The sequence below is a fragment of the Rhododendron vialii genome, chromosome 3a (assembly GCF_030253575.1).
Source record: "Rhododendron vialii isolate Sample 1 chromosome 3a, ASM3025357v1".
NCBI classification, from domain to species: domain Eukaryota; kingdom Viridiplantae; phylum Streptophyta; class Magnoliopsida; order Ericales; family Ericaceae; genus Rhododendron; species Rhododendron vialii.
Genome location: NC_080559.1, coordinates 30,609,887 through 30,635,981, shown reverse-complemented (window position 1 = coordinate 30,635,981; position 26,095 = coordinate 30,609,887). Strand labels below are relative to the sequence as shown.

Genomic DNA, 26,095 nt, shown 5'->3' with positions numbered 1-26,095 from the left:
CCAAATTCTCCACATCAGTATCCCAAGCATCAAACGAACCAACTAATCCTTCCATCCCCAATGTTTTATAGAAAAAAACATGAGATATCCCCCAAAAGTGCCAAAATGATTTCAAAGAAGAACACAAATGCAATAAAAACCAAAATGTTACTGATTTCAAAACCTAATTCTAAATATATTTTGAGTAGATTTCATTAAAAAAAGAAGAAGCAATGCATGCATGAGAGAGAGAGAGAGAGAGAGTCAGAACTTGCCAGGGTAGAAGAAACAATAATAATGATAAAAAAAAAAAGAAGGAAATTCAGAATAGCGATTGAAAAATATAGTACTTCATAGCAGAAGATTAATGGTTGAAAAATGGAAATTCAGAAAAATTAGTTGATGAAAGTTGAAAAGGGGGGAAAAAGTAAAGCTATTCCAAAATAGCATTGCATTTGTAGAGAACCATTGTCATTTTTTGACAGAAAAAATGACTTTGGCGAAGCCATTTCGACATCAGTCCTGCTACGAGCAGGGACAGTCCGCAGGGACAAACGCGTTTGGCTCCATTTGGATCCCGAAAAAATCTAAAATAATATCCATAAATTTTTGAATATTATTTTATGGGGCCCTGTAAAAAATCAGCTCCAGTGAATATCAGTAAGTATTACTTTTGGATAAGTAGGGGCGAATTGCCTGCGGATTGTCCCTGCGAATTGTCCCTGCTCTTAGTTTTTTTGTTTCGACATTCATGGGTGAACCTGCTTTTGCTCCCTTAAGCTTAATTTTTAATGTGAGAGATGTTAAGTTCGAACAAATGAAAAAACATTGTGGTCGATGAACAAAACACAAATTAAGCTAAGTTTCCAATATGGACTAAATGGTACTGTACTTTGCATTCATTTGTGCATAGTTTGAAGACAAGTTATTTTTCCTAACTAAAATTAAATGGACTAAAAGGTATTTTTAGGCTTCATTCTTTTGGAGTTAACTTAAACCTGAAAATTTTGTTCTTTGAATTTTTTTCGTATTTGATAGTTTTGCGTCAAACTTTTGCGGGTTATTGATTCGTCTCGACGAGAGGAATCGGAAAAGTAAATTATTTTTTTTTACTTTTACGCTAGTATTTTGAAAAATAACCATTTTTTAGTGAAAAAAAAGTGCCAAAATTTTACTTTTACAATTTCTCTTATTGAGACGAATCAATAACCTTAAAAAGTTTGGCGAAAAACAAAAAAATGCGGAAAAAAAAATTCAAAAGGACGGTGTCTTATTAGGGGGTGTTCCAACTTTCAAAAAAGAAGGTTTTGGAAAAAAGAATGTAATTTCAAGCCCAAAAATCATGTGTTTACGCAAATAATTTTTTTACCAATATGGATCTTATTTGATAGATTTCATTGAGATCTTTTATACTGTGCAAAAAAAATCAAAAAATTATTTTTCATTTTTATTATATTTAAATTTAAAAATTAAAAAAAAATGCTTTTTAAAAAAGAAGGTTAGTTGGAACACCACCTTAGTGAAAATGAACGGGCTTTTTGGCCCGATATTTGAAAGCCAGAAATTTAGCGGAAACTTATTAGCGCAATGATTACTAATCGGTCTTTAATACCTAATCCATTCTTTAATTATGAACCCACGGCTGATAAAGTGATTTGCTTGCATAGGTACTGGAGCTGATTCAAAGGTCAACACAGTAAGATTTGACCATTCAATCTGGTAAAAGCCTTTACCCCCCTCTTTAACGCGTTGACGTCACACTTTTGTGTTTCTTTGTTTTCTTATCGTCGTCATACTTTTTGCTTGCCATATGTAACAGGAGTGTGTGATTGTCGAAATGGACAGTCGGATCGATCAACACTATACCTTATAGTACGGGAGGTGCACTACAGGACGGACATCAGATCTAATTAATTTCATAAGCGATTGTACACGCTTGTTAAAAACACAAAGAAGAAAGAAAACAAAGTGAGATTTTCGGCTAGAACGTATGTTAGTCACCCAACTTTAATTTGTCAACGAGATAAGTGCGATCGGTTTATTCTCAGAGACAGAGAGCAAATTTAGCTTACCCTATGTGAGCCACATCTAGTTGGTCCAACGTTCTTCATGATTAGCTGCTATCCCATCGACGAGAAAGATACCAAGCCAAAGAAAATGTGATAACCGCAGCATTATCACGACAGTATTGGAGTTTGAGTAAACTGTTTTGATCGATCTGCTAAAACAACCAACCAAGCAAATGAATCAATGCCCAGCCGTGTTTGCGAAGGTTTGCCGGTGTTTTGCTTCTTGCATCCAAAGCCCGCCGTGCCATTGGTAGTTTGCCTCGGAGTAGCGTTCTGCTTGTGGCTGCGGGGACTCGCTGGTGTTTCTCATCCTCGCGTCTTTAGCATGCCAGCATGGTATTTTGGGTTGCAAGTCCTGAGTGAATTTGGCCGGCTTGGATTTCCATCGGAGCTTAGGGTGTCTTTGATGGTGTGTCTATCAATGTTGTCGGATGGATGATCTTTGTAATGACCGTAAGGCATTTTTTCGAATGTAATCCGTTTACTCAGTTGCAAAATAAAATAAAATCACAGGAATAGAACTACAAATTAAGGGATTGCAATAACTGAGAACTTGACACTTCTAATAGCTAAATTAGAAGTGTGCTCAAATTTCTAGTCTCGGAATGGAACTACAAATTAACAAAAATATAACAGAAATACGCATCAAGTTCTCCTATTTGAGAGGTTTTCTTTCCTTTGATTAAGATTTTAGGTTCGAAACTTTCGAGATGCTATCAATTTTTATGGTATGTCAGTCTGTACGGAGCTTTGCTTGGCTTGTATATTTTTGGTTCTCCCGCTAGTCAACGGCGGGATTGGTTCTCCAAAATTAGTCGAAGCGCATTTAAGCTGTTCAAACACCGTGAAATATCAAAAGAGAAATCCTACCTTTGCTGCTTATTTGTTTCTCTCTTTTCGTTGATAGGTTGTATCAAAAGGGAAATCCTTTCTTCTTTTTTAATCCTACTTTTGCTGCTTATCTTGTCTCGCTAATTCGGATGGAATTCTTGTGATGGTTGCTTTTGTGCCTTTGTCGAATGAAATCATTCCGCTGGATCTTTATCAACCAAGCCCTTCTGAAAAAAAACAAAAAAACAAAAACGAAAAAAAAGAAAGAAAAAGAAAGAAGAAGAAGAAGAAAAGAGAACAAGCAGGACCTTATTGCAATGCTGTAGAAACTTTAGGCCTTTATTTCACTGCTCAACTAACTGAATAATCATATGTAAAATTTGCATTACACTCATTAGATTAGACTCCGTTTGTTTTGATGTAAAATGTTTTTTAGTAAAATATTTTACTCTTTTTCCGTTGTTTGATTGAAAAAAACAGTGTAAAATATTTTCCAAAAGTAAAATGTTTTATCTTACATGGCTTAAAATGTTTTCTTGTCAAAGGCAAAAAAAGAACTCAAAATAGTAGTTCAAAATAGGGAAACATGTAACTTTTTTTTTACATTAGTGTAAGTGTATATTAGAAAATATTCATTCAATCCGACGGCTATAATCTTATCAGAAAGTACGATCGTATGGCTATAGATGTTACCTTATTTGTATGCCTAAATATTTTTAAAGAAAACCACTCTGTTTTATAATATAGATATGAAATCTGAAATGGGTATCTAAATTTTGGACTTTTTGAAAGTTTTGTCTTTCTTAAAAAAAATCGCGTTTGTTATTTTTGCGCCAAAATTTTTCCGATTTTGCTCGTTGAGACGAATCAATAATTTACAAAAGTTTGGCGGAAAACTAACGAACGCAAATTTTTTTAATAAGAACAAAATCTTCAAAAAATGCTAAAATTTAAGCGGAACAGGACCTTATTCTTTCATGTGAAATGAAACCAAATACATCACCTTGAATGCTAAGGCGCATTCGTAGGTATGTTTTATTGGGCGTGTAAAGTTTTTGTCCATAGATTTGTTCCTTTTTACTCCTTTAAATTTTCAGGATTTTTGATGTGTCTGAGTCTGATTCGATCAAAGACAAAAAGGGTGGCCTGGGATTAATAAATTTTGTTGTACGTAGTAAGTAATTTAAGTCACATCGATTGAGTTGTACCGACAGTTTGGCCGAGTGGTCTAAGGCGCCAGATTTAGGCTCTGGTCCGAAAGGGCGTGGGTTCAAATCCCACAGCTGTCAATATTTTTGTCCTCCTACTTTTATAATTTTGAAAAAACAGGGTCTGTGAAGCTTAGTACTACACTATAGCATTTAATAGCTTATATGAAAAAGATTTTTGTCGAGACGGGCTGGCCTGAAGCCCGCCTGTCCTGTCGGGCTTTAGCCGAATCCATGCCCATATTTGGTTGAAGTGTGTCTAGAAGTATAAAGTTGGTTTTTTTATTTACATATTTTTGTAATTTTTGAGTTATTGGGGTTGAGTAGAGCAAAAGATTGATAGGTGTGTAGATGCAAAGCTACTTTGGACGCACATTTTTCGTAGTGATGTAATCCTTCACCTCTCTCTTTTGTGCGCAATTTTATGCCTATTTTGAGACCCATTAGCTTTTAGTTGATTTGTTGTTGTTTTACCTTCATATTTCAGCTAGGCTTAATTGTTTAGGATTTGAGCTGTGGATCTTTTCAAATCCTCTGTTACCTAGACCAAGATTGGTTCTTACGTACAGGCGTTATCGCGGGGCCTGCTTCGACAGTAGGTGCCTGAGATCGACGTTTAGGTTGCTTTAGTTCTTTTCTGTATTTGTTCTGAAATCTGTTTGCTCCTTTGTTCTCTTTGCAACTTAAAAAGAATTTTTCAAAAAATTCCCTTAGATTCCCCCTACTTTTAACATTTCTCTCTCTATCTCTCTCCACTTATTACCCCTACTATTTTTCAAAAAACTTTTCAAATTCCAATCCAAACAAAGGAGATTCAAAAAAAAAAAAATCCTTTGCCTCCCTCAGTTTTTCATGAAATTATTTATTTCCAAACATCTCTTTTTTCAGATGAATCTTGATTTTTTTGGTTTTGGGAAAACGAAGGTCAAAGACGCATTTTGATAATTAATACCTGCCATGGATATTTTCAGCATTAATAAATGTTCTTGTCCTTGACAGGTATTAATTAACAAAACACATCATGGGCTGTCATTTTCCCTTTGTTTTTACCCCCAAATGATTTTGGGCCTTGGGCCCCGTTTGTAGTAAGAGAAAGAGGAACAAAAAAAGCTTTAATGAGGAAGCCCGTCCACTTGGCCTTGCCCGCCAGCCTGCCTGATTGGGTTAACCAGTGAGCAGGCCTGGGCTCCGATTTTTGAGAAATAGCTGAACTCCGCCGAACGCCTGCTAGGCTTGGACCTTGCTATGTTCTTAGTTACATAATTTTTCAAAATGACATTCGCTCAACCCTCGTTCAACGCTCACAACTCTTGCTCTTAGACATTTTAGTTTATTGAAAAGTTTTTGAAATACGCTTTCACGCACCTGCACTCGCCCTTGCATTATGCGACTTAGACACGCGCCATGCCACTCACCAGCTTAGAGCAACTTCAACCAAACTTCACAACTCCAAAATAAAGAATGTATATGATAAATTGACGAGAGATTTTGTAATTTACTAATATGTTTTTTCAATTCTTTGTACTTTATGGGAGAATGTTGAAAGGACTTTATCATCTTTTTTAGGAATTTTATTTTATTTTTCAGGGATTTTGTTCCCAAATTGGGAGTGTGCCCTCCATTTTTTGAAGACCCAAATGTAAATTTGGAGGATCCATGGGTTCCTCAAAAATTGTCCTATAAAATGTAAAATAATTAAAGAAATACATTTTACACTGTATTTTCATTTTCGAGTTTTGATGGATTGGATTGGATTGGATTGGAGATGCTTATAAAAGCAGGAAGGTTACGAAGCGCGCCGACATGTCAACCGACCCACCACTTCCTTCCTCTGTGGACTTCCGCTTTAAGGAGTGAGCATGGCCTCCTCGTCTTGCACTTTCACTGCTACACTGCGCCCATCGCTCACTCCTCCTCCTGCCCTCCATCGTTCTCCGCCGACCTTACAATCGGTCGTATCCAACCCTCTTGCTTGCTCTCTTAGATTGAAAACGGCCTCAAGAATCGGCGTGAATCGCGAGAAACCCGAGTACAGAACGAGCTCAGCAGGGCATGTGATAACGACCGAGAAAGCCAAGGGAAAGGTGCGGGTGCTCGATTCCGAGGATTATCTGGCGGTTTCTCTGGCGGAATACACCGCCCATCTGTCGGATAAGTTCGCCAAACAGAGAGGCGCTTTCACCGTTGTTTTATCCGGAGGTTCTCTCATCAAGTCACTCAGGTGAGAAAGTTATTTCTTTTTCTTTTTTCAGCTATCCGGGCTAGGTAACGCTCAGCTAGTCTAATAATGGGGCCTGTCCCATGTCCGCTAGCGGCTATGGGACGGACCTAATTGGGTTCCGTCCCCAATAAATTTGTGATAGTGTTCTAATATATGTCCGCTAGCGGCTCGGGGACTGACCCAATAGGGGTGCCCCGCTCCAATAAATTTGTGAAAGTGTTCTACTATGCTAGATTTCCTTTACGAGGATATTTGTCTGATCTAGTCCGCGTAGTGCTAAATTTTTGCACCATTTTTTGTGCAAACACATTTATTTTTGTTAATTATGAGGTGAACTTACGTATATGGTCACTAATATGTTATTTTACTGGCAGAATATGTATTAATTAAAGAATTATAAATGTACACCCCACTAATGCAAATTTCTGAATCCGCCCCTGGCTTGCTCCAATTAAAGCCAGGGCAAGTGTCCTGTATGTACTGTCTCCAAGGAGTTGATAAATTGTTTTTTATTTTATTATGGTCATTATTTCTAGGTTTGTGTTTTGGTTTCTGAGGGAAAAGGAAGATTTTGATTTGCATAGGTGACAATTCAGGAAGTTGGTGGAAGCTCCGTACATTGATACGGTGGAGTGGTCGAAATGGCATGTGTTTTGGGTGGATGAGAGAGTGGTTCCTAAGGATCATGCAGATAGCAATTATAAGCTCGCCTACGACGGTTTCCTATCCAAGGTATGGTCCGAAAATTCTTGATTGTGTTATTTTCGCTGTGCTGTATATTTTGTTCTGCTATGTGATATGAGGGTAGTAGTAGGTTTCTTATTTTGGACATTTGGGAATGCTGTAAGAAAACACTTGAGATGTTGCGGCAATAAACATTTTTCTTTCGATGGTTCGGAATCAGTCAACCAAGGTTGCGTGGCCATTCCGTAAGACGGAACTCCCTTCCACAACTATTTCGGACAAGCTTTCACCCGCAAATAAACATTCCTTTTGAGAAACAGAGTTTAGAAAGCACATACTCTGGGTAATGCAGCTGAATAAAAGTGACAAAACATAATGGTGACGGAAAGGCTTGATCGAATTCAGTTTGTACCGATCAAGTTGTGAGCCCTCTTTCTTTATCCAAAGATAAATAGTCACAAAGGTAGCTGGTTTGAAGCTTATTAATGTGCATGTAGTTCGTTATTTCAAGTTCTAAATCATGTGTATGAAGAGCTAGTCCGGCGCCACCAATTATGCGTACTCAATGCTGCACACAAGGAGACAGTGGATACGGTATATAGCCAAAAAGATGTCAAACCAGAACCTAGTGGGCAAGTAACTGTTGCTGCTCAAAGGGCCATAATGTTGCTCTGAGCCAAAGCTTTCGAGTCTTCCTATCAGGTTCCAGTCTACCAAAGCTTTTGAATTAGTTTTAATTCAATGCTGGAATTTGTGTTTTAATTGGATATTCTAGAAATGCACTCGATGTATTCTTATTGAGGTCACATCAGCATGCAATTACATCAAAAGGTATCTGCTATCATCATCAAAGAGAGAGGACAAGGCCCACGAGGGTTCAAAAATGAATTTTTCTCCAAAGAGTTTGAAATAAATGCCTGACAATTGTGGTTTGATTGATACTGGAGAAACAAACCTCTTTTATTTCGTTATCAGCATTGACTTATGTTGAGTGGTATATCCTCCATTGGCAAAGAGTAAGAAAGTGGTTCAACTCCCTTTCAGCATATGGGTTGCCTCGCTAAGCGAAGGGAAGAATAGAAGGAAAGATAGAGGATGTAATTGGACATTCTTTGTCCTAACATTTGTGATAAGAAGTTTTCGAGGGTAACCCCAAGTCCCAACTCAATCCTCTTCAACCCACTCCCAAACTAATTTGAGTTTCAAAATTAAGACCCATCCCATCAATACTTCCCTCTTCAATACTGTTTCCTACCACTATGAGAAATATGAGTTCAAGGTCTTGTGACTGTTTTGGAGCCATGGAATTCATTCCAATTCGCCGTCACTTTGTCACCAGCTGTAGTTCTATGAACATCATGCTGTGAGCCTTTCTTTTTCCTCTCTCCGTGGTATGTCAAAAGAACATGAAAGAATCGCCAACCAGCAGGCATTGAAAAACTGCTAATAGAACTGCAGTTTCTGGTCATTGTGAATATCAGTAAGCCGTCATGGTGGTATAACTCAGCCCAGAACCACAATGACTGCCGGCTTCAACGTTGGAGTGGTGAAAAAGTTGATCCTAAAACAAGAGGAGGTTGTTTGACTCTTGAGGACAGATCGATCAAATTGGAAGATTACCAATATTTGTTAATGGTCTTGTATTTCTTTTCCTCTCTATAATTTTGTACTTTGTTCTTCTGCAATAGTCCTTTTGTTTGTGTGCGATATCCTCTTTCTAGGACTGAAATATAATATAATGGTGGAACACCTTACTCTTGCACTTACTACACTACAAAGCCATTCTTCGGTGCCTTCAACAATGCGAAGCTCTTCACCTCTCTTCATACTGTTGCAGGTACCAATCCCACCTGGCAACATCTACTCGATCAATGATGCACTATCACCAGAGGGTGCAGCTGATGACTACGAGACCTGTCTCAAACATTTGGTTAAGACAAACATAATAGACGTCTCTCAGGCAACTGGGCTTCCAAAATTCGACCTCATGCTACTGGGTATGGGTCCCGATGGGCACGTGGCTTCTCTATTCCCCAGGCATCCGCTTGTTCGAGCAGACAAGCAGTGGGTGGCGTTCATCAAGGACTCGCCAAAACCACCTCCTGAGAGGATTACTTTCACTTTTCCGGTAATCAACTCATCTGTGAATGTTGCGCTTGTAGCATCAGGAGCTGGTAAAGCCAAGGTAGTTAATGAGGCACTGGGTGGTGATGATCTGAGTTTGGATGCACGGCGTATTGAGATGATCAAAGCTGGTAAACCCTATGTAGTTAATGTTGTGCCGAGTGCTGATCAGAGTTCGGATTTGCTGCCGGTTGAGATGGTTTCAGCCGAAGGGGAGCTGACATGGTTTCTGGACAGCGAAGCGGCTTCGGACCTGTTAACATGTTCCTATTGGATGTTTGATTAGTGTCATTTGTGCTCTATTTTTTCGTGTTAATGCCAGGAAAGGATTGGGTTTTTGTTTTTCCGAGTGGGAGTTGGGTTTAGACTTTAGAGTAGTCCGTTGATATAGAGATTGGAATGGAAAACAAACGGATTTAGTGGGGTCTTTAGCTCCATTTTCCTACCCCCTAAACTGCTCAACACTGTAATTTTGGGATCATCGTTCTTTAGTTTAAGTCATTTATGGCATTCCGGATTTCCTTTGTCTCGAGTCAACCATTAATAGGGGACTTCTTCGATGACTGGATCGTATCGTCTTGCGGCCTTTCTTCATCCTACTTTTTTTGAACCGAACTCAAAAATTTTGATCACTCAAAATCCGTTCAAAGGGCTACAAATTCCAAATGGGAGTCCGTTGATGGGAACAAACCCACCATAATTGGGTTATCCATGTGGTTTGGACGAAAATACACTAAATACAGAAGAAATCTACCTACGATGAGCGAAACAATACCCATAGAGGATAAAGAAAGTTTCGCGCAGGAAACAGAGATCTTCATTAAAGGAGATAAGTAAAAAAAAAAAGGAAAAATAAACCAATTTCGTCCTTTAATGCATGTTGTTGACCAACAAATCAATTACATCATTTGTGCAACTTCGTTGTCAAAATATAAGTATATAAAAAAAAAATGCACATGAAATTTTTTTTTTCCCGATTGCTGAAGTCGGGGTTGTTCAAACCCAAAGACTTTCTGGGCTTAAGCCAGCCATGGGTGTTTTTAATATCATTCGCGACACAAAGTGTATGTTAGCATAATTTAAAAAATGTATTGCCAAGAAAATAGTACGTCACACCACTATCTTTTTTTTTTCTTGATAAATTGAAGAAGATTGTATTATAATAGTTGAACAACACTTACATAACGAAGTTTATGACAAGAACATAGTACATCACGCCGCTGGCCACTCAAAAGCAGAAAGTTACGAATAGAGCCGACATTTGAACTGACCCCATCACTTCCCGGTTGTGTTACGCAGACAGAACTATATATATCGATCGGTGCGCACTACGCATGGCCTTCTCGTCCTGCACTTCCGCTGCTATCCTGCGCACATCCCTCACACCCCCTCCTTCCCTCCGCCGTTCTCCGCCGTACACCCCTCCGATCTTCCAATCACTCGTCGCTAACCCACCGGCTTGCTCTCTCAGACTGCACAAGCCCTCGAGAATCGGCGTGAATCCCGAGAAATTCCACCACAAAGCGAGCTCGTCAATGGCTGGAATCGCGACCGAGAAAGCCAAGGGTAAGGTGCAGGTGTTCGATTCCGAGGAAGATCTGGCAGTGTCTCTGGCGAAGCACACCGCCGATCTATCGGATAAGTTTGCCAAACGGAGAGGCGCTTTCACCGTTGTTTTATCTGGAGGTTCTCTGATCAAGTCACTCAGGTGAGAAAGTTATCGTTTTTATTTTTTATTTTATAACTCGAGTATCCGGGCAAGCTAACGCGCATCTGTCTAATACTGGACCAATCCTTGTCTGCTAGCAGGTTCCAATTAAAGCCGGAGCAAATTCTTGTAGGATCTGTCTAATACTGGACCAATCCTGTCTGCTAGCAGGTTTCAATTAAAGCCGGAGCAAATGCTTGTAGGATCGACTCCGAGGAGTTGATAGATTGTATTTATTTTTTTAACCGGTTGGCCCCTGGACGTAGGAGTTTGCACCCTCCTTAGTTCTTAGGTTCAATTCTCTTTGCCAGTGAAATTTGGGGTCACCCCCACCACATGCGTAAGCATGTGAAATGCCTTTGGAGTGGTTGTTGGGATTAGTCTGAGGTATGCACAAGCTGGGACTGATTCGGAACACCATGCATTACCAAAGAAGAATTGTATTTATTTTATTATGGTCATTATTTCAAGGTTTTGTGTTTTGGTTTCCGAGGGAAAAGGTAGGAAAAGAAAGATTTTGATTTGCATTGGTGATAATTCAGGAAGTTGGCGGAAGCTCCATATATTGATGCGGTGGGGTGGTCGAAATGGCATGTGTTCTGGGTGGATGAGAGAGTGGTTCCTAAGGATCACGAAGATAGCAATTACAAGCTTGCCTTTGATGGCTTTCTATCTAAGGTACGGTTCTATATCTGTTCTTTGTATATGAACATAAAAAATTGAGGTCAATATATCGATTGTGCTTCTTTGTAAAACTCAAATAGGAATGATATGCTTTCAATTTGATTTGAGGAGGCTGTCTTAGTCATGTGATAATTTTGGAAGAGGGTTTTTATTATGTGCCAATTACCATTGTTTATCGTGTGCAATCAATCGAGTGGGAGCGCATGCGTGAAAGCGTCTTTCAAAAACATCCTGAACTACTAAAAGTCATGAGAGCAAGGACTAGGAGCGGTAGCAAAAGGGTCCAACTAAAGGATTGTGTGACTAAGCATATATCTGTAGGAAATGGAGCTGAACAAAATTGAATAAAAAAGAATTGATTGAGCTGAGTTTGTATTATTGTGACGAGCGAATAATGGCCGCACCGTTCACCGGAGCCTCATCCACAGCTATTTCGCACAAGCCTTCGCAGACAATAACCATTGCTTGTTAGAATCGGGGTTTAGATTATATATTACTCTTGGAAAAGGAGCTGAATAAAAGTGGCAAGTGTTTTGGGTAACAATACTAAATTATTAGTCATGACAGAAAGGCTTTATTGGAGTTCAGTTTGTATCTATCAAATCGTGAGCCCTTGTTGTTTTTCTTAGGAGAAACATTCGCAAAAGTATCTGAGTTTTGATTTTCAGTTTAATCACGTGTATAAAGTTCTTTTTGAACGGCAATAAGAAATTTTGTAATCTCCGAAATTTCACGTGTATAAAGTGAGTTAATTTCAAGTGCCTCAGATTTAAGAAACTACCTTCCATCTGGAAGAAATGCAATAATCACTTGGTCTATCTGTTTCTCTAGTGGTTATCTGATTATCATGGCAATTACCTGGTTGTTAGTATTAATTATTGCCATCACTATTTGTTTCATTGTGTTTGGCACATCAGGTAAGAGGAGACCACCCGCCTATTTTGTTTGTGTATGGTTTTCCATGACACTGAGGGCTTATAGGGGTTATTGTTTGGCCCTTGCAATTTTTCTCTTATCTTCTAATCTGTATTCGTCCTGTCTCTCTAAATTAAACTAACTGTGATACTTCTCAGAGCTAACCTAACCAAATTTACTGAAAAGAAAAAATACCATTTCAGTCAAATTGGAAAATGTTTCTAATAACCCGGAGGGGCTGTTCAGTGGTAAGATCTAAAGTTAAGAGTTGCTGGTAACTTAGGAGGGTGGTGAAGGAAGAGCTAGTCCGGCGGTCAATTACCCTTACGCAATGCTGCACACAAGGGAGGCGGTGGATAGGGTATATGCCAAAATACATCAAACCAGAGCCTACTGGGCAAGTAAGTGCTGCTGCTCAAAGGTCCATAGTGGCATAGTGTACCACCGAGCCAAAGCTTTTGAGTCTTCAAACCAAGTTCCAGTGTGCCAAAACTACATTAGTTTTCAATTTTCATCCAATGCTGGAATTTGTGATTTCATTGGAAATTGAAGAAATACACTCAATGTTTCTCATTGAGATCACATCAGCATGCCATTACATCAAAAGGTATCTGCTATCATCATCAAAGAGAGAGGAAGAGAGTTTCACAATGGATGATCTATTGTTGAAAGACTCTGAAATACATGCCTGACGTTTGTGGTTTGATTTGATACTGGAGAAACAAAGATCTTTTATTTTGTTATCAGGAAGGCCATATGTTGAGTGGTATCTCCTACCATTGACTAAGAGAAAGAAATGGGGTTCAAGTTTCTTTCTGTATATGGGTGTGTCTCACTTAGTGAATGAAAACAAAGAAAAGAACTAACGGAGGATTTAATTGGGCATTCTTTTTCCTAAAATTCATGATCGGAAGTTTCCGATGGTGCTATTTTCTCCCAGTATGAGAGACATGCTTTCAAGGTCTTGTGACTGTTTTGAAGCAATGGAATTCATTCCAACTCGCCATCACTATGTCACTAACTCTTCTTCTACGGGTAACATGCTGTGGGCCTTCTCTCTCTCTCTCTCTCTCTCTCTCTCTCTCTCTCTCTCTCTCTCTCTCTCTCTCTGTGATTTTAAAAGAACAAAGAAGAATCGCCAACCATCGGCAATGGAAATTGCTCATATAACTGCCATTGCTGGTCAGTCCAACCTGGTTTTGTAACTCATCCCAGAACTACAATGATTGCCGGCTTCAAAGTTGGAGTGGTGAAAAAGTAGCTCCTAAGTATCTCCAATGCAATCCTCCAAAACACCTTATTGCCCTCAAAAAAAGGTGTTGAGGAGGATGATTTTGCTCCAACCCATCTTCCAAAACACCTTTTTTTTTTTTTTTGTCTCCATTCCTTCAAATATGGAGTACAATTTTTTTTGAGAGGATGATACAATTCCTCTCAAATGGAGGATGGGTTGAGCACTATTTTCCTACAAAATGGAGGAATTGATGTCAAAACACCTCTAGGAGGATGGGTTGGAATGGGTTTTTCTTCCAAAATGGAAGAATGGAGGAAATTTTGAAGGAATAGAGTATGGGTTGAAGATGCCCTTAAAATAAGAGGTTGATGTTTATTATTCAAGACGGATTGATCAAATTGAAAGATTACATTTAGATTACCAACATATTTTCCTTCTTTGGCAACGTAAATTGATCATTTATCGGTACTTCCAGTTGTTAATGGTCTTGTATTTCTTTTCCTTTTCCTCCATATAATTTTATACTTTGGTTCTTCTGCAATAGTCTACTTGTTTGTGTGCGATATCCTCTTACAAGGACTGAAATATAACATAATGTTTGGAACACTTTACTCTTGCACCGATCACACTACGAAACCATTCTTCAGTGCCTTCGACAATGCGAAGCTCTTCACTCTTCATACCATTGCAGGTACCTATCCCCCCTGGTAACGTCTACGCGATCAATGATGCACTGTCAGCAGAGGGTGCAGCCGATGACTATGAGACCTGTCTCAAACATTTGGTTAAGACAAACATAATAGACGTCTCTCAGGCAACTGGACTTCCAAAATTCGACCTCATGCTACTGGGTATGGGTCCCGACGGGCACGTGGCTTCTCTGTTCCCCGGGCATCCGCTCGTCCAAGCGAACAAGCAGTGGGTGGCGTTTATCAAGGACTCACCAAAACCTCCGCCAGAGAGGATTACTTTCACTTTTCCTGTAATCAACTCGTCCGCAAATATTGCGCTTGTAGTAGCAGGAGCTGGTAAAGCCAACGTAGTTAATGTGGCACTGGGTAATGGTCAGAGTTCGGATTTGCTGCCGGTTCAGATGGTTTCGCCCGAGGGGGAGCTGACATGGTTTCTGGACAAGGGAGCAGCTTCGCACCTGTAGGGGGTTATGGTTTGATGCAAACTATGAAGTAGAGCTTTGTACCTTGTATTTGAAGGCCTGATCAGAGTAAGCTTATGTATGTATCAGAGGATTTTCCAAGATGGTGTTGATAAGTGAGGTTTTTCTTCACTCTTGCTAGAGAGTAGAGCGTTTGAACAATGCGAGACCCCACAATAATGTCGTAATGTTCCTTTTGGATGTGTCGTTAAGTGTCATCTGTGCTCTCTTCGTGCTAATGTATAGGAAGGATTGGCTTTTTATTCTTCCAAGTGGAGGCGGGTTTAGAGCAATGTTTCAAGATACGGTACCAAATAGGGTGTCGTTTTTGTTACTGGTACGGCATGTAGCAGTACCGGTGCCGGTACAATACCGGGTACCATTTCGAATTCCTCGTTATACCTATGTAAGTACCCAAAAAATAATGTATTCGGCTAAAATTTTAACGTCCATTTTATGTAACCCAGTGTTATTAAAGATGAAAACTTAAGTGAGGTGGTGGATTATCATCATTGTGTTAAAACTAACAGGTACAAAAATTAGAATAGCCTATGATTTTTGGGTCTCTATGTTCAGAATGTGCAAAATAGTGGGGACTTTGGCTCCACTTTCCTGCCCCTCTATTACTCAGCACCATAATTTTGGGATCATCATTCTCACTTTGAAGTCCTTTTAACGCATTACGGATTTCCTTTGTCTATAGTATAAACCACTTATAGGGACCTGACCTCCTGGATGACTGGATCGTGGGTCCTGAAATTGAAAACGCTGTAGGGCACTTTCCTGTAGTGCATCCTGTAAGGCGCATCTGGACTGTTTATCTCGGCGGTCAATGATTCATACATGTTTGTTAACTCTTACCGAGTTAATTTTGACCGATAAAAGTGCTTCAACGAATCTCAACCATCGATTGCCGAGATAGACGGTCAAGATCCGCCCCACATGGTGCACTACAGGGAGCACCCTACAATGTCCCCGGTTCCGTCGGTACATGGCCTTTCTTCGTTTTGAATCACTATAGGCTGTTTTCGGAACAACAATTGGTAAAAATATTTATCTTGAGGAAAAATTAAAGTGAGAAGGCTGAATTTATTCTTGAATTCTTCTCGCTTAACTAGCCAGGAAAAATTAAACACCTCTTATGTCGGATACCGCACATGGTTTAATTACTTGTTTATTTGGAAAGTGGGTTTGGATTAGGAATTCCCAATAATATTTCTTGTGTTTGAAGCAACAATTTGATTCTTGCCCCAAGAAGATAACTTTCTATTATTATAGAAAATCAAGAACCCATCTTCTTCCGTTCTACGTACTTAATTGACTGGGATGACTGTATTAGTTATCTTAATTCTATTAAATTTGGGCCAGAGAATTTACAAATCTCATGTTAGGTTTTACCTTCTAGCCAGTAAAAACATTTCAGTAGTATTTGTCGGGGCTGACTGTGAGCTAAGGATCAAGAGGCCTCTGCCAGGGTTCTGCCAGGGTTCTATTCCCGTAAGCACTTATCTCCTCTCAAGTCTTAGATTGAGATTAATGAATGATATTTAAACAAAAAAAAGAACTACTTTTAGAACTCAGTATGTAATAAGCACAAGTTTCAAAAAATAGTACCCATCATGTAAGATAAGAAAACAATGAAGGAAACTCACTTTGAAACACTCTCCAAAAATGTCAAAACTGACCCTAAAATATATTTACACAATTTCTAATTTTAGAACGACACTTATATAATGATGTCATTGTGTTGGACTCCGACCCGGTTCCGTTAAGGTTTTTATTTTTTAAATAATTATTTTTCGTTTTACGAGACAGATCATTCTATCACAATACATCATTCCTAAATCTTACTCTCTCCGTCCCAATTTAATTGTCACTTTTGGGAGTTCGTGCCACTTTTCAATTGATTATATCTTGTAATTTATAATGTTTTAGGTGATTTTGAAAACATTGTATTATAGAACAAATCGAGATCTATCAAACAAGATCCATATTGGATATAAAATTCCTTACCAATTTAAAGATATAATTAGTTTTTTAATCCAGTTAGAATAAAACGGAGACAAGTAAATTGGGAGGGAGGGAGTAACTCTTAACGGAAACGGATATTTTTTTCATAATTCTTTGTCCATCGGCAGAGGATAGGAATGAAACGTCCATTGCGTGTTGTGTAGTCACTATCTGTTCCAACTTTATTTAGGGGACCAAGCTTTGCTTTTGACCTCATTTCTTCTTGACTTAGAGAAAAAAAAAAAACGTCATTCTTCTAGAATTTATTTTTTTGGTGCAACCATTTTCTTGAACTTCCCCTTTGAATGGTTGGAACAATTATTTGGTGGTTTTTTTTTTCTTCCATCGGGCAATTATTTGGAGGTATTATAGGGGCACCATGGTGCCCCCAACACTTTTATTAATTACACATTTCTATCAGGTCCAAGACCACTGAATAATTACTCGATTGAAATGTGGTGGGTTTACGGAAAGAGTTAGCAGTCTAGCTAGTGTGTGCATACATAGATCTTACATCCCAAAATAGTGTTTATATATTTTATATCCAATGTTAGGCCCAGTTCGATTAAAATCCTTGTATTTCTAAGAACTTAATTATTTTCTAATTTATGAAACAAGTCATTCATTCATTCACATACATCATCTTTAATTCAAAAAAATAAGTACTTATTTTTACGTAGCGAAACGGGCCTAAAACACTTTGGATAAGACAATAAAAAGTTCCAAGAGGCAAACATGTATAAAAATAAAAATAGTTGTAACATGACAAAAACATGATCATGCGATTAATAAGAAGATTAGGGACCCCACCCCTAAAAGGATGTTAATTGTGACCTCCTCCATACCAATCCCCCAGGTTTAATTAAATGAGATACTACTTATAAGTCATCATTATAGTACTAGTTGTAATTATGATTCATGTGCTGGCGTGTTGCAAAATCTCTCTTCCTTTAACAGCTTGCGTCGTTCATTACTCTTTTTGTCAACGAACAAATTTATTTTAATCTTGCACATAAATCGGACGCAAATTTGAGCAGAGACATGGGTATTCCAACTTTCTTTTTTTTTTTTATAACTCGAGATGTCTGGATCGGCTTACACGACACCAGCAACCGAATTTTTCGTTAACGTTTGTGGCCTTGGAGGGCTCACCTCTTGTGTGACGATGAATCCAAAGATCTGTATAATCTGCGACCGAAGGTAATCTTATTTGAAAAAAGAAGAAGAAAAGTCTTCTGCGCATTTGCTTGGGTAGATTTAACGCGTCAACGTAACTGTAGAATAATCAAGTCTAAGTTCATCACCTTGTTATGCAAAGTTTAGTCTAAATTGAAATATTTGTAAAAGTTTGAAAATTTTCAAACTCACAACTGGAGAAATAACTTATGTGCTCTCTCGAATTGTAAAGAAAAAAAAAATAAAGAAACTCATTTAACATTCAATTTCTTGGAGTTTTCTAAGACGATTTTTTAACAAGTAAACTAAACAGATATATTTTCCTAATTAGCTGAAATGTCATTTTGGTAAGGATTTCGATTTTCGCGCTCCACTTTTTTTTACTGATGGCGCTTCACTTTGTTCATGAAGTTACTAGTAACTTCACATTGAAAGTAGAGCGTCATCGGTAAAAAATGAAGCGCGAAAATCAGTTTTCTTTTGATAATTCAATATATGAAATTAAACCTAGCAAGTGTGGCAATTGCGAGTGTTGCATAATAATGAAGGTTCTTTTCCCTGTTTTCATGGAAAATGGAAATTACTTTTCATGCAATGGTTGTATATATAGTGCAGGGTATATTTTATCCCCTGGATTTCTTTTCTTTTTTTCTTTTTCTATTGATATTTCTTTCCCCTTTTTTAAAATTTTCTCTCATTTCAACATCTTTTCTCCTTTCGTTTCCAAAGAATATTATTGCGCCTGATTTTGTTGACGCATACTACATCCTGGTCCTGGTCTTCTTTTAAGGAGGAAAACTCGTGGGTGATTTTGAACTAAACTTTTTACCCTTTTTAGGATGACACGGTCTTGTTCTTTAGTTATTTTTTCTTAATTTTTATAAGTTTCGGGTCGAATTTTCATATTATACCTTTTGTCTCGACGAAAGGAATCGTAAAAATATAGTACTTAACATAGATCCACCAAAGTTGAAAAAAATCATATATAAAACGATGAAAAAATCTTACAACACTGACTTTTTGTCTTTTGGATTTTTTCATTGTCGTATATGAAATTTTATCAACTTTAGTTTACGTTTTTATACTTTTTTCGATTCCTCTCATCGAGACAAAAACTATGATGTAAAAATTTCACCACGAATCCCGTAAAAATTAATATAAAAATAACCCAAAAAACCATGCCAAAAAATCCCGAAAAATTAGTCAAATACACACAGAAACTTCTTCTTTTTTTAAATTCCCGAACGAGTATGAAAAATTGGACTATAAAAGCAAACCGGTTGTGACCTTGTCTTGGGTCCTGAAATCTTCCGAAAGTCAACCCTTATTAAATGTCCGATAAAAGAAAGAAGATTTAAAAAGAAAAGACGTACCGGTGTAGGGCTAGTTTAGGAATTTTAATTGTTATTCTATGAAAGAAGTTGATCTCCAAAGTCCAAACAACTACTACTCATTCCTTTCAAAAAAAAAAAAAAAACAACTTCTACTCATAAGTAAATATTGTATTAACTTGTACTCTATGCCTCAACGCACATTTTTTTAATGTTATGAATCGTTCATTTTGTAGATTTCAACGCGTGAACCAGCAATAAAAGTTGAGCGTGGTTTCGATAGTAATAATCACGAGATTTTGAGAAACACTACCGTAACGGAATAATAATAAATATTATTTAAAGTTAAACCATCCGAATTTTTGTTTGAATTTCTTTCCTTATTATTTGGCTATAGAATACGTGAGGATAAAATCACGAGACAAATCGCTTTCACTGAAAAATTTATTCTGATTCTAAGAACTTAAAAAAATGCCAGATTTCTCCCAAAACAGATTTTGATAACCGAATTTCAGAAGGAAACAAAATTAGTTCATGTCAATTTGATAATACTATATGATTTCAAATAGGTTTCGAGACACCGACAATAAACGCGTGGATGAACGTATTTTCTTATATCAGTCTTTGAATTTACCATGTAATAAAAAAGGGTCTGCAAATAATCTAAACTAGATTATTGATGACCGGAGAAAATCTAAACCCTACGCGTTGGGAGTATTATTATTATCCAGTATTATTATTATCTCTCGTGCCTAAAATAAAACCCGACAAAATAATCCCCGGAAAATTGAACCAGTGAGAAATCCATGTAGGAATCTTATAGGGATTTTTCAGGTCTTCAAAACTCTCTCTCTACGTTTCAAAAAAAAAAAAATCTCTCTCTCTCTCTCTCTCTCTCTCTCTCTCTCTCTCTCTCCCCTCCCCTTTCTCTCTCTCTAGGCTATAGAAGAACAACATCAAAGAGAAAGCAAGACAAAAAAAACAAAAACAAAAACGAAAAAAGGACCAGACAGAGAAGGAAAAGAAAGGAAAGTGGAAAAGCAGTTGGGGGGCCTTGGGTTGGTTATGGTGGAAGATCCACCACTATAATTAACAAGGGTCATATTAGCCATTCTCATCATCTCTCTCTCTCTCATCCATGCTCTCGCTCCTCCTCAGCTCCAGCCTTAATGGTGTCCGCATCAGCAGCGGCAGTAGTAACTTAACCGCACTCATCCACGGCGGCACCGGATTCTGGCTCCACGCGGCTGCTCCGAACGCAGCGCTGGCTCTCGCCTTCACCGCTTTCGCCGTGGCGGCCGCCGTACTCTTCAATAGTAGGTAAAAAAATAGAGAAACTAGACCAAAGCAGCTGACTTTGAAGTTTGACCCCCTCAAAATCGGTTAGATTTTTTCAAATTTCAAGTAAAGAGTTAATAATATATTAGAATTTGATGAAAGCCCTCCGACGGAGCGTGACTTCGTCGGCGTCGTCTTCGAATTCCTCTTCTTCACCGTCTTCGTCTTCGCCGTCGTCGTCGTCGTGGATTCACTTGAGATCGGTTTTATTCGTAGTTGCTTCCTCCTCACCGGCTTACTGTTCCTCTGATCGGTGAGTTTCTCTCTCTTCCCCCCTCTCTCTCTCACTCCTTTTTCGTGATTCAGCCGTGATTTTAGTATGTTTAGTGTTCGTCAGTTTAGATCTAGGTTCTTAGTGTTGTTGGAATCGTATCTTTTGAAATCTGAATAGTTTTTTTGAGCGCAATCCCGTAGTTGAGTACAGCTTCACTTCGTTCTTCTGTTCGGATATAGAACTTTGCACTGGATCCTACGGTGGTGGTTTCTGATTGTTGAGTTTCGGTGGATTTGGGAGGCTTTGAGCAAGTCAGCAAGTCGTTGGACAAAATGGACCAGATAAAGAGTTTGACGGCATCACATTCGACCAGATAAAATTGATGGAAATCTAAAAAAAATTGGAATTTTTTTTTTCGCTCTTTGATTGTAAGTTTTTACTTTTTAGACTCCTCTCGTTGAGGCGAATAACTAATCCGAAAAATTGATGGAAATCTAACAAAAATTCGGACTTTTTTTTTTTGCTTTTGATTGTAAGTTTTTACATTTTAGACTCCTCTCGTCGAGGCTAATAACTAATCCAAAAAAATGATCAAAATCTAATAAAAATTCGGAAAAGGCGAAGAAAAATTGCAAAAACTAATTTAGGAAGAAGGGGCTTTTATTGTTAAATGCATGAGTCTTTGTTTTTAAGGTATTGTTGTTTGCTTTTAGATGCATTATGGATCGATTGCTACTTTTGGTTTATTGAATCTTGTTTTAGTGAAGATGGGAGTACAGCACTTTCTTTGTGCAACTAACCTTTCGTTCGGAAAAAGTATATGAACACTTGATTTTCAAGCTTGGCAATCATAATCTGTATCGGTCTATCCCCTTTCCCTTTTTTTGTCGTAAGAATGGTTCTGAACAAGGGAACTACGAGTATTGCAAGCAGCTTTTTTTCTTAAGAACTTAAAAGCACTGGACAATTTTCTGCTAAATGGTTTGACGGGGTCACGTTCGTCTCAATCCTTCTTGTTAAATGTCTTGAGTTTTGCTAGTGGTGGTGTTTAGTTTTCATTGCTAATAGTTGCTTTTACATGCGTTGCTGTGCAATTTCAATCTGCTCTTGTTTGTGGCATTCCTTCTCTTACTGGAAAGATTGAATTTTGTTTGAATGGGAGGTGATTGGCTCTTCCTTTGTGTGAACAATATTGTCTCATGAAAGAAGAAACATAGATAGTAGGTTTTCAAGCTTGACATTGATAAAATCAATCGCCTTTCCCTCTGCGTCTTATAAGAGTGTTTTGGAACAAGGGGACCGAAAAAAGGGACGTATTTGTGTAAGTATAGGCTTAGGAATTTTAAGCACGAACAGTTTCCGTTTTGTCATTCTGTCAAACGAATAAGGAGAAGGTGGTAAATTGAAATGTTTCTAGTTGAGAAGCGTAGTTTGAAGCTGTTTGAAATAACCAATTAATATGTAATGTTTACTCGCTAAATGGCAGAATGGCTAGGAATTCCTATATACTAGCATACGATGTTTAGTCTGGCTAATACTATCGTATGTGTTCTCTGCATTCTTTTCCTTCCCCTGACCCATTATTACTTCTTCCTCCATGAGATCAGTGGTCGTAGTAAGTTATCTGTGTTTGTGTGAGCTGAGAGACTTGTGCCAAAGGATCCTGTATTGTCAAGCACTTCGGATTTAAAACTTGTGACGCAATGAGATGACTGCATGTAAGAAGCTCAAAGGATACACAAGGTGACTGATTATGTCAAATGATTATCAAATCTAACAGACATCTCGATATACAAATTATAAGCTTAAAATCCAGAGCAGAATCAACTTAAAGTGGCAAATCCTATTATTTTACACCTGACGTGGGAAGTGCTTAACTTTACGCTTACCAAGCTTTATGTATCATTATCGTTTGCTTGCCCTCCCTTCCTCATTTTCACAAAGAGAAAAGGAAAATTTGAACTGGTCGCATAATTTCCACTCGGAAAATGGAGTTCTGTGTGATCACTTCTGCTGGAAGAATCTCAGTTCTTAGTCATTGAAGTTCATTTGTTGCAGTGGGACGAATTGCATGTAAACTGACTGCATAGTCTGCTAGTTCTTGGCACTAGGATTGTTTTCTAGCAGGTTCTGCCTCCTAGTTTGCATTGTTTTATAGGATTGTTTTAAATGAATTATGGACTTGTGATAGTCAAGCTTTACATATGTATCCCTTTTGCTTGGGTAGTAGAACTTAGCTGATGAGGTGAGTTCGACATGCTGTTGACCTTCTTCTTGATTGGTACTATTACTCAAAGCATTTCATGCAAAACAATATTACCCAGTGATTTTGATGCCATCTCCATATTTGCATTGACAATCAATAACAGCTCATGTTTCACTTCCAGGGGCCGTCTCAAATCACCATGGTCTCGCAGGAAAAGAAAACACGCCCTTACACCCCAGCAATGGAGAAGTTTGTTTACACCAGATGGAAAACTCCGTGATAGGGGAGTAAAATTTCTGAAGAAAGTTCGAAGTGGAGTGAGTATCCTTCCATTTTTTGGTTTATGTGTTCGTTTTCATTTTTTAGTTCGTCTACCTATTTCCCAATGGCCTGCCTGGAAATAATTGGAAATTTATTTTCCTTATTTTGTATGTAGGGTGTTGATCCAAGTATCAGGTCAGAGGTTTGGCCGTTCCTCCTTGGAGTGTAAGCATGTCAAATTTGCATCTCAATGATTATTACTATGTATATCTAAAGTGGATGTTAGAACTTTGGTTACTACAAAGAGAGTATCAACCATGATTCAGTTCGAGATTTGGTTGGGATAATGTTTATTTTGTGTGCTCTTGCAAAACAACCAAAGATAAATAGATTTTTCTCTTTCCTTTTTAACATAAGCCTTCTGCTTGAACATGAGCGACAACTTCATATTCCCTCTGTTTAAGCTGGATGCACCAAAAACTCCTGTGTGATAAGTTGCTTTTTCTTCAACAGCTATGACTTAAACAGTTCCAAAGAAGAAAGAGAGGTGTTAATAACTCGGAAGAGGTAAGCTTGCTTAGTTCATCTTCCCTATCACCTACAAAACATGGATTTTGTCCAACTATTAACATCTCTCTACTTCTATGGATGCAGAAAGGAATATGAAACACTTCGGAGGTACTGCCGAAGACTTCTAAAACAAAGTGATGACAGCTTTAGGTCGAAGGAAATTGGCGAAACCAGCATTAATGGGGAAAGTGGGAGTTGCAATCAAGGCCCATACTCTCCCGACTCGGAAGATGTCGTTAGTGCCAGGGAATCGCTTTCTAGTGAGGAAAGAAGCCCTTACATAGAGTACTCCAGCAGGGGTGATGAGCTCATGGAAGGAGATGGTGGCTCTAGACAAATCACAGATCCCAATTCTCCTGCATTTGACACCGAGTCCTCAGACTCAGACTCCTCTGAGGACCCAGAAGTGAGTCAAACATTCTCCTCTAATGAGACCAGGGAGGAAAACGATCAATCTTCCCCCTCGAGAACAGAAGTCCAGTCAAAGCCCCACGACACTGAAAATTTTGCCACATGGCAACGAATCATTCGGCTTGATGCAATTCGTGCCAATGGGGAATGGATAGAGTACTCCCCAACTCAGGCTGCAGTATCAGATGAGAGAGCCCGCCGGTCTGCTGAAGCCGTTGGATTGAAGGATTACGACCACCTGGACCCTACCAGGATCTTCCATGCTGCGCGACTAGTTGCCATCCTCGAAGCTTATGCACTTTACGACCCAGAAATTGGATATTGCCAAGGGATGAGCGATTTACTTTCACCCATAATTGCTGTTGTAACCGAGGACCACATGGCTTTCTGGTGTTTCGTTGGTTTTATGAAGAAGGCTCGCCATAATTTCAGACTTGACGAGATGGGAATAAGGAGGCAACTGAGTACTGTTTCCAAAATCATCAAACGCAAGGATTCCCATCTTTACAGACATTTGGAGAAGCTACAGGCAGAAGATTGCTTTTTTGTTTACAGGATGGTGGTGGTACTCTTTAGAAGGGAATTGACCTTTGAGCAGACAATTTGTCTGTGGGAGGTTATGTGGGCTGACCAAGCTGCTATTCGGGCTGGGATCGGAAAGTCGGCATGGAGCAGGATAAGGCAGCGCGCCCCACCTACAGAAGATCTTTTGCTCTATGCAATTGCGGCTTCGGTGTTACAGAGGAGGAAAAAGATAATAGAGAGGTATAGTAGCATGGATGAGATACTGAGGGAGTGTAACAGCATGGCTGGTCATCTCGACGTGTGGAAGCTCCTTGATGACGCGCACGATTTGGTGGTGAACCTCCATGACAAGATACAGGCACCCCGTTAATGGTTACATTAATAATTTGTGGTTCTCTAATATTTATTCACTTCGTTTCGTTGCGTAGAGATTGCTTTGGGCAGTATCGTCTATGTAGTCTCCTCATACATGCTTTACGAAGTGTAAATTTACAGGACGGTCTATGACGGTAGGAATGTGTTCTTCAACAAGGTCGTGTGGGGCAGCACAGTCAAATGTAGATTTTCGGATTGAAAAGATCCACAGGTTGGTGACCCATACGTAATTTATTTGTTGTAGGTTTCTTTTGTTAGTTGCTGTGGAAAATTGGGTATGGGTCCAACCTGTTGGGAGTGATTGTTGAAAGTTGAAACAGTTTCCAGGCTTTTGACTTTCTTTGTTAGTCTCAGAATAATCTCTTGGTGATGGTAGTCTCTTGGTGAGAGTTGAAACCTGTTGGTTGATTACTGGACTTTCATTTGCTATTCGCAACATGTTTATTCCCAAATAGATCGATCAATTCCGATTCTTTCTTTTACTCTTGATTCTTTTCCTGTCGAGATGAATGGACCCGTAGATCTGTGTCATTTTTTTTCTTTTTTTCTTTTTGGTTTTTAGAATCCACCGATCCGTGTGTCTATAGATAGATCCTGTTTATGGATTAAGGAAAATGTGCCAACTCTGTATTTGGGGGAATAAGTAAATCTCTCTCGTGCAGTTTTCTCCTCTTTTCTGTTTTGAATTATTTGTTTTCATGACAGCCTGTCTTTAGGAGGGGCAGAAAAGGTAAAAATGAAAGATCAAACCAGTGACAAAAATAATAATTCATTGTGCGAGCACGTACGCGTAGGTACATGGCACAGGCCACGAGCAATCCATCAAACAGATCCAAGTTCAAGTAGCCAAAATTAAAAGGAACGGGAA

At 38.7% G+C, this 26,095-nt stretch overlaps 3 protein-coding genes and 1 non-coding gene across 5 annotated transcripts; all 4 read left to right on the top strand.

Annotated features, from left to right (window-relative positions):
* The first annotated feature begins 4,088 nt into the window (after positions 1-4,088).
* On the top strand, positions 4,089-4,168 carry TRNAL-UAG (transfer RNA leucine (anticodon UAG)). Its single transcript has one exon. It is a non-coding gene; the product is annotated as a tRNA-Leu (tRNA).
* A 1,675-nt stretch (positions 4,169-5,843) lies between these two features.
* Positions 5,844-9,651, top strand: LOC131319851 (probable 6-phosphogluconolactonase 4, chloroplastic). Its single transcript, XM_058350270.1, has 3 exons — positions 5,844-6,308; positions 6,905-7,040; positions 8,830-9,651. Exons 1-3 carry the CDS (start codon positions 5,947-5,949, stop codon positions 9,400-9,402), a joined length of 1,071 nt encoding a protein of 356 aa, XP_058206253.1. The 5' UTR covers positions 5,844-5,946; the 3' UTR covers positions 9,403-9,651.
* Positions 9,652-10,268: 617 nt separating this feature from the next.
* On the top strand, positions 10,269-15,272 carry LOC131319850 (probable 6-phosphogluconolactonase 4, chloroplastic). Its single transcript, XM_058350269.1, has 3 exons — positions 10,269-10,824; positions 11,367-11,502; positions 14,349-15,272. Exons 1-3 carry the CDS (start codon positions 10,451-10,453, stop codon positions 14,811-14,813), a joined length of 975 nt encoding a protein of 324 aa, XP_058206252.1. The 5' UTR covers positions 10,269-10,450; the 3' UTR covers positions 14,814-15,272.
* A 4,957-nt stretch (positions 15,273-20,229) lies between these two features.
* Positions 20,230-25,708, top strand: LOC131319849 (rab GTPase-activating protein 22-like). Of its 2 annotated transcripts, none has more exons than XM_058350267.1 (5): positions 20,230-20,647; positions 23,267-23,402; positions 23,522-23,571; positions 23,860-23,913; positions 24,001-25,708. In XM_058350267.1, exons 1-5 carry the CDS (start codon positions 20,466-20,468, stop codon positions 25,220-25,222), a joined length of 1,644 nt encoding a protein of 547 aa, XP_058206250.1. In that variant the 5' UTR covers positions 20,230-20,465; the 3' UTR covers positions 25,223-25,708. The 2 variants fall into 2 exon arrangements, with proteins under 2 accessions (XP_058206250.1, XP_058206251.1); XM_058350268.1 differs by having other exon boundaries at positions 20,288-20,918.
* Positions 25,709-26,095: the final 387 nt, after the last annotated feature.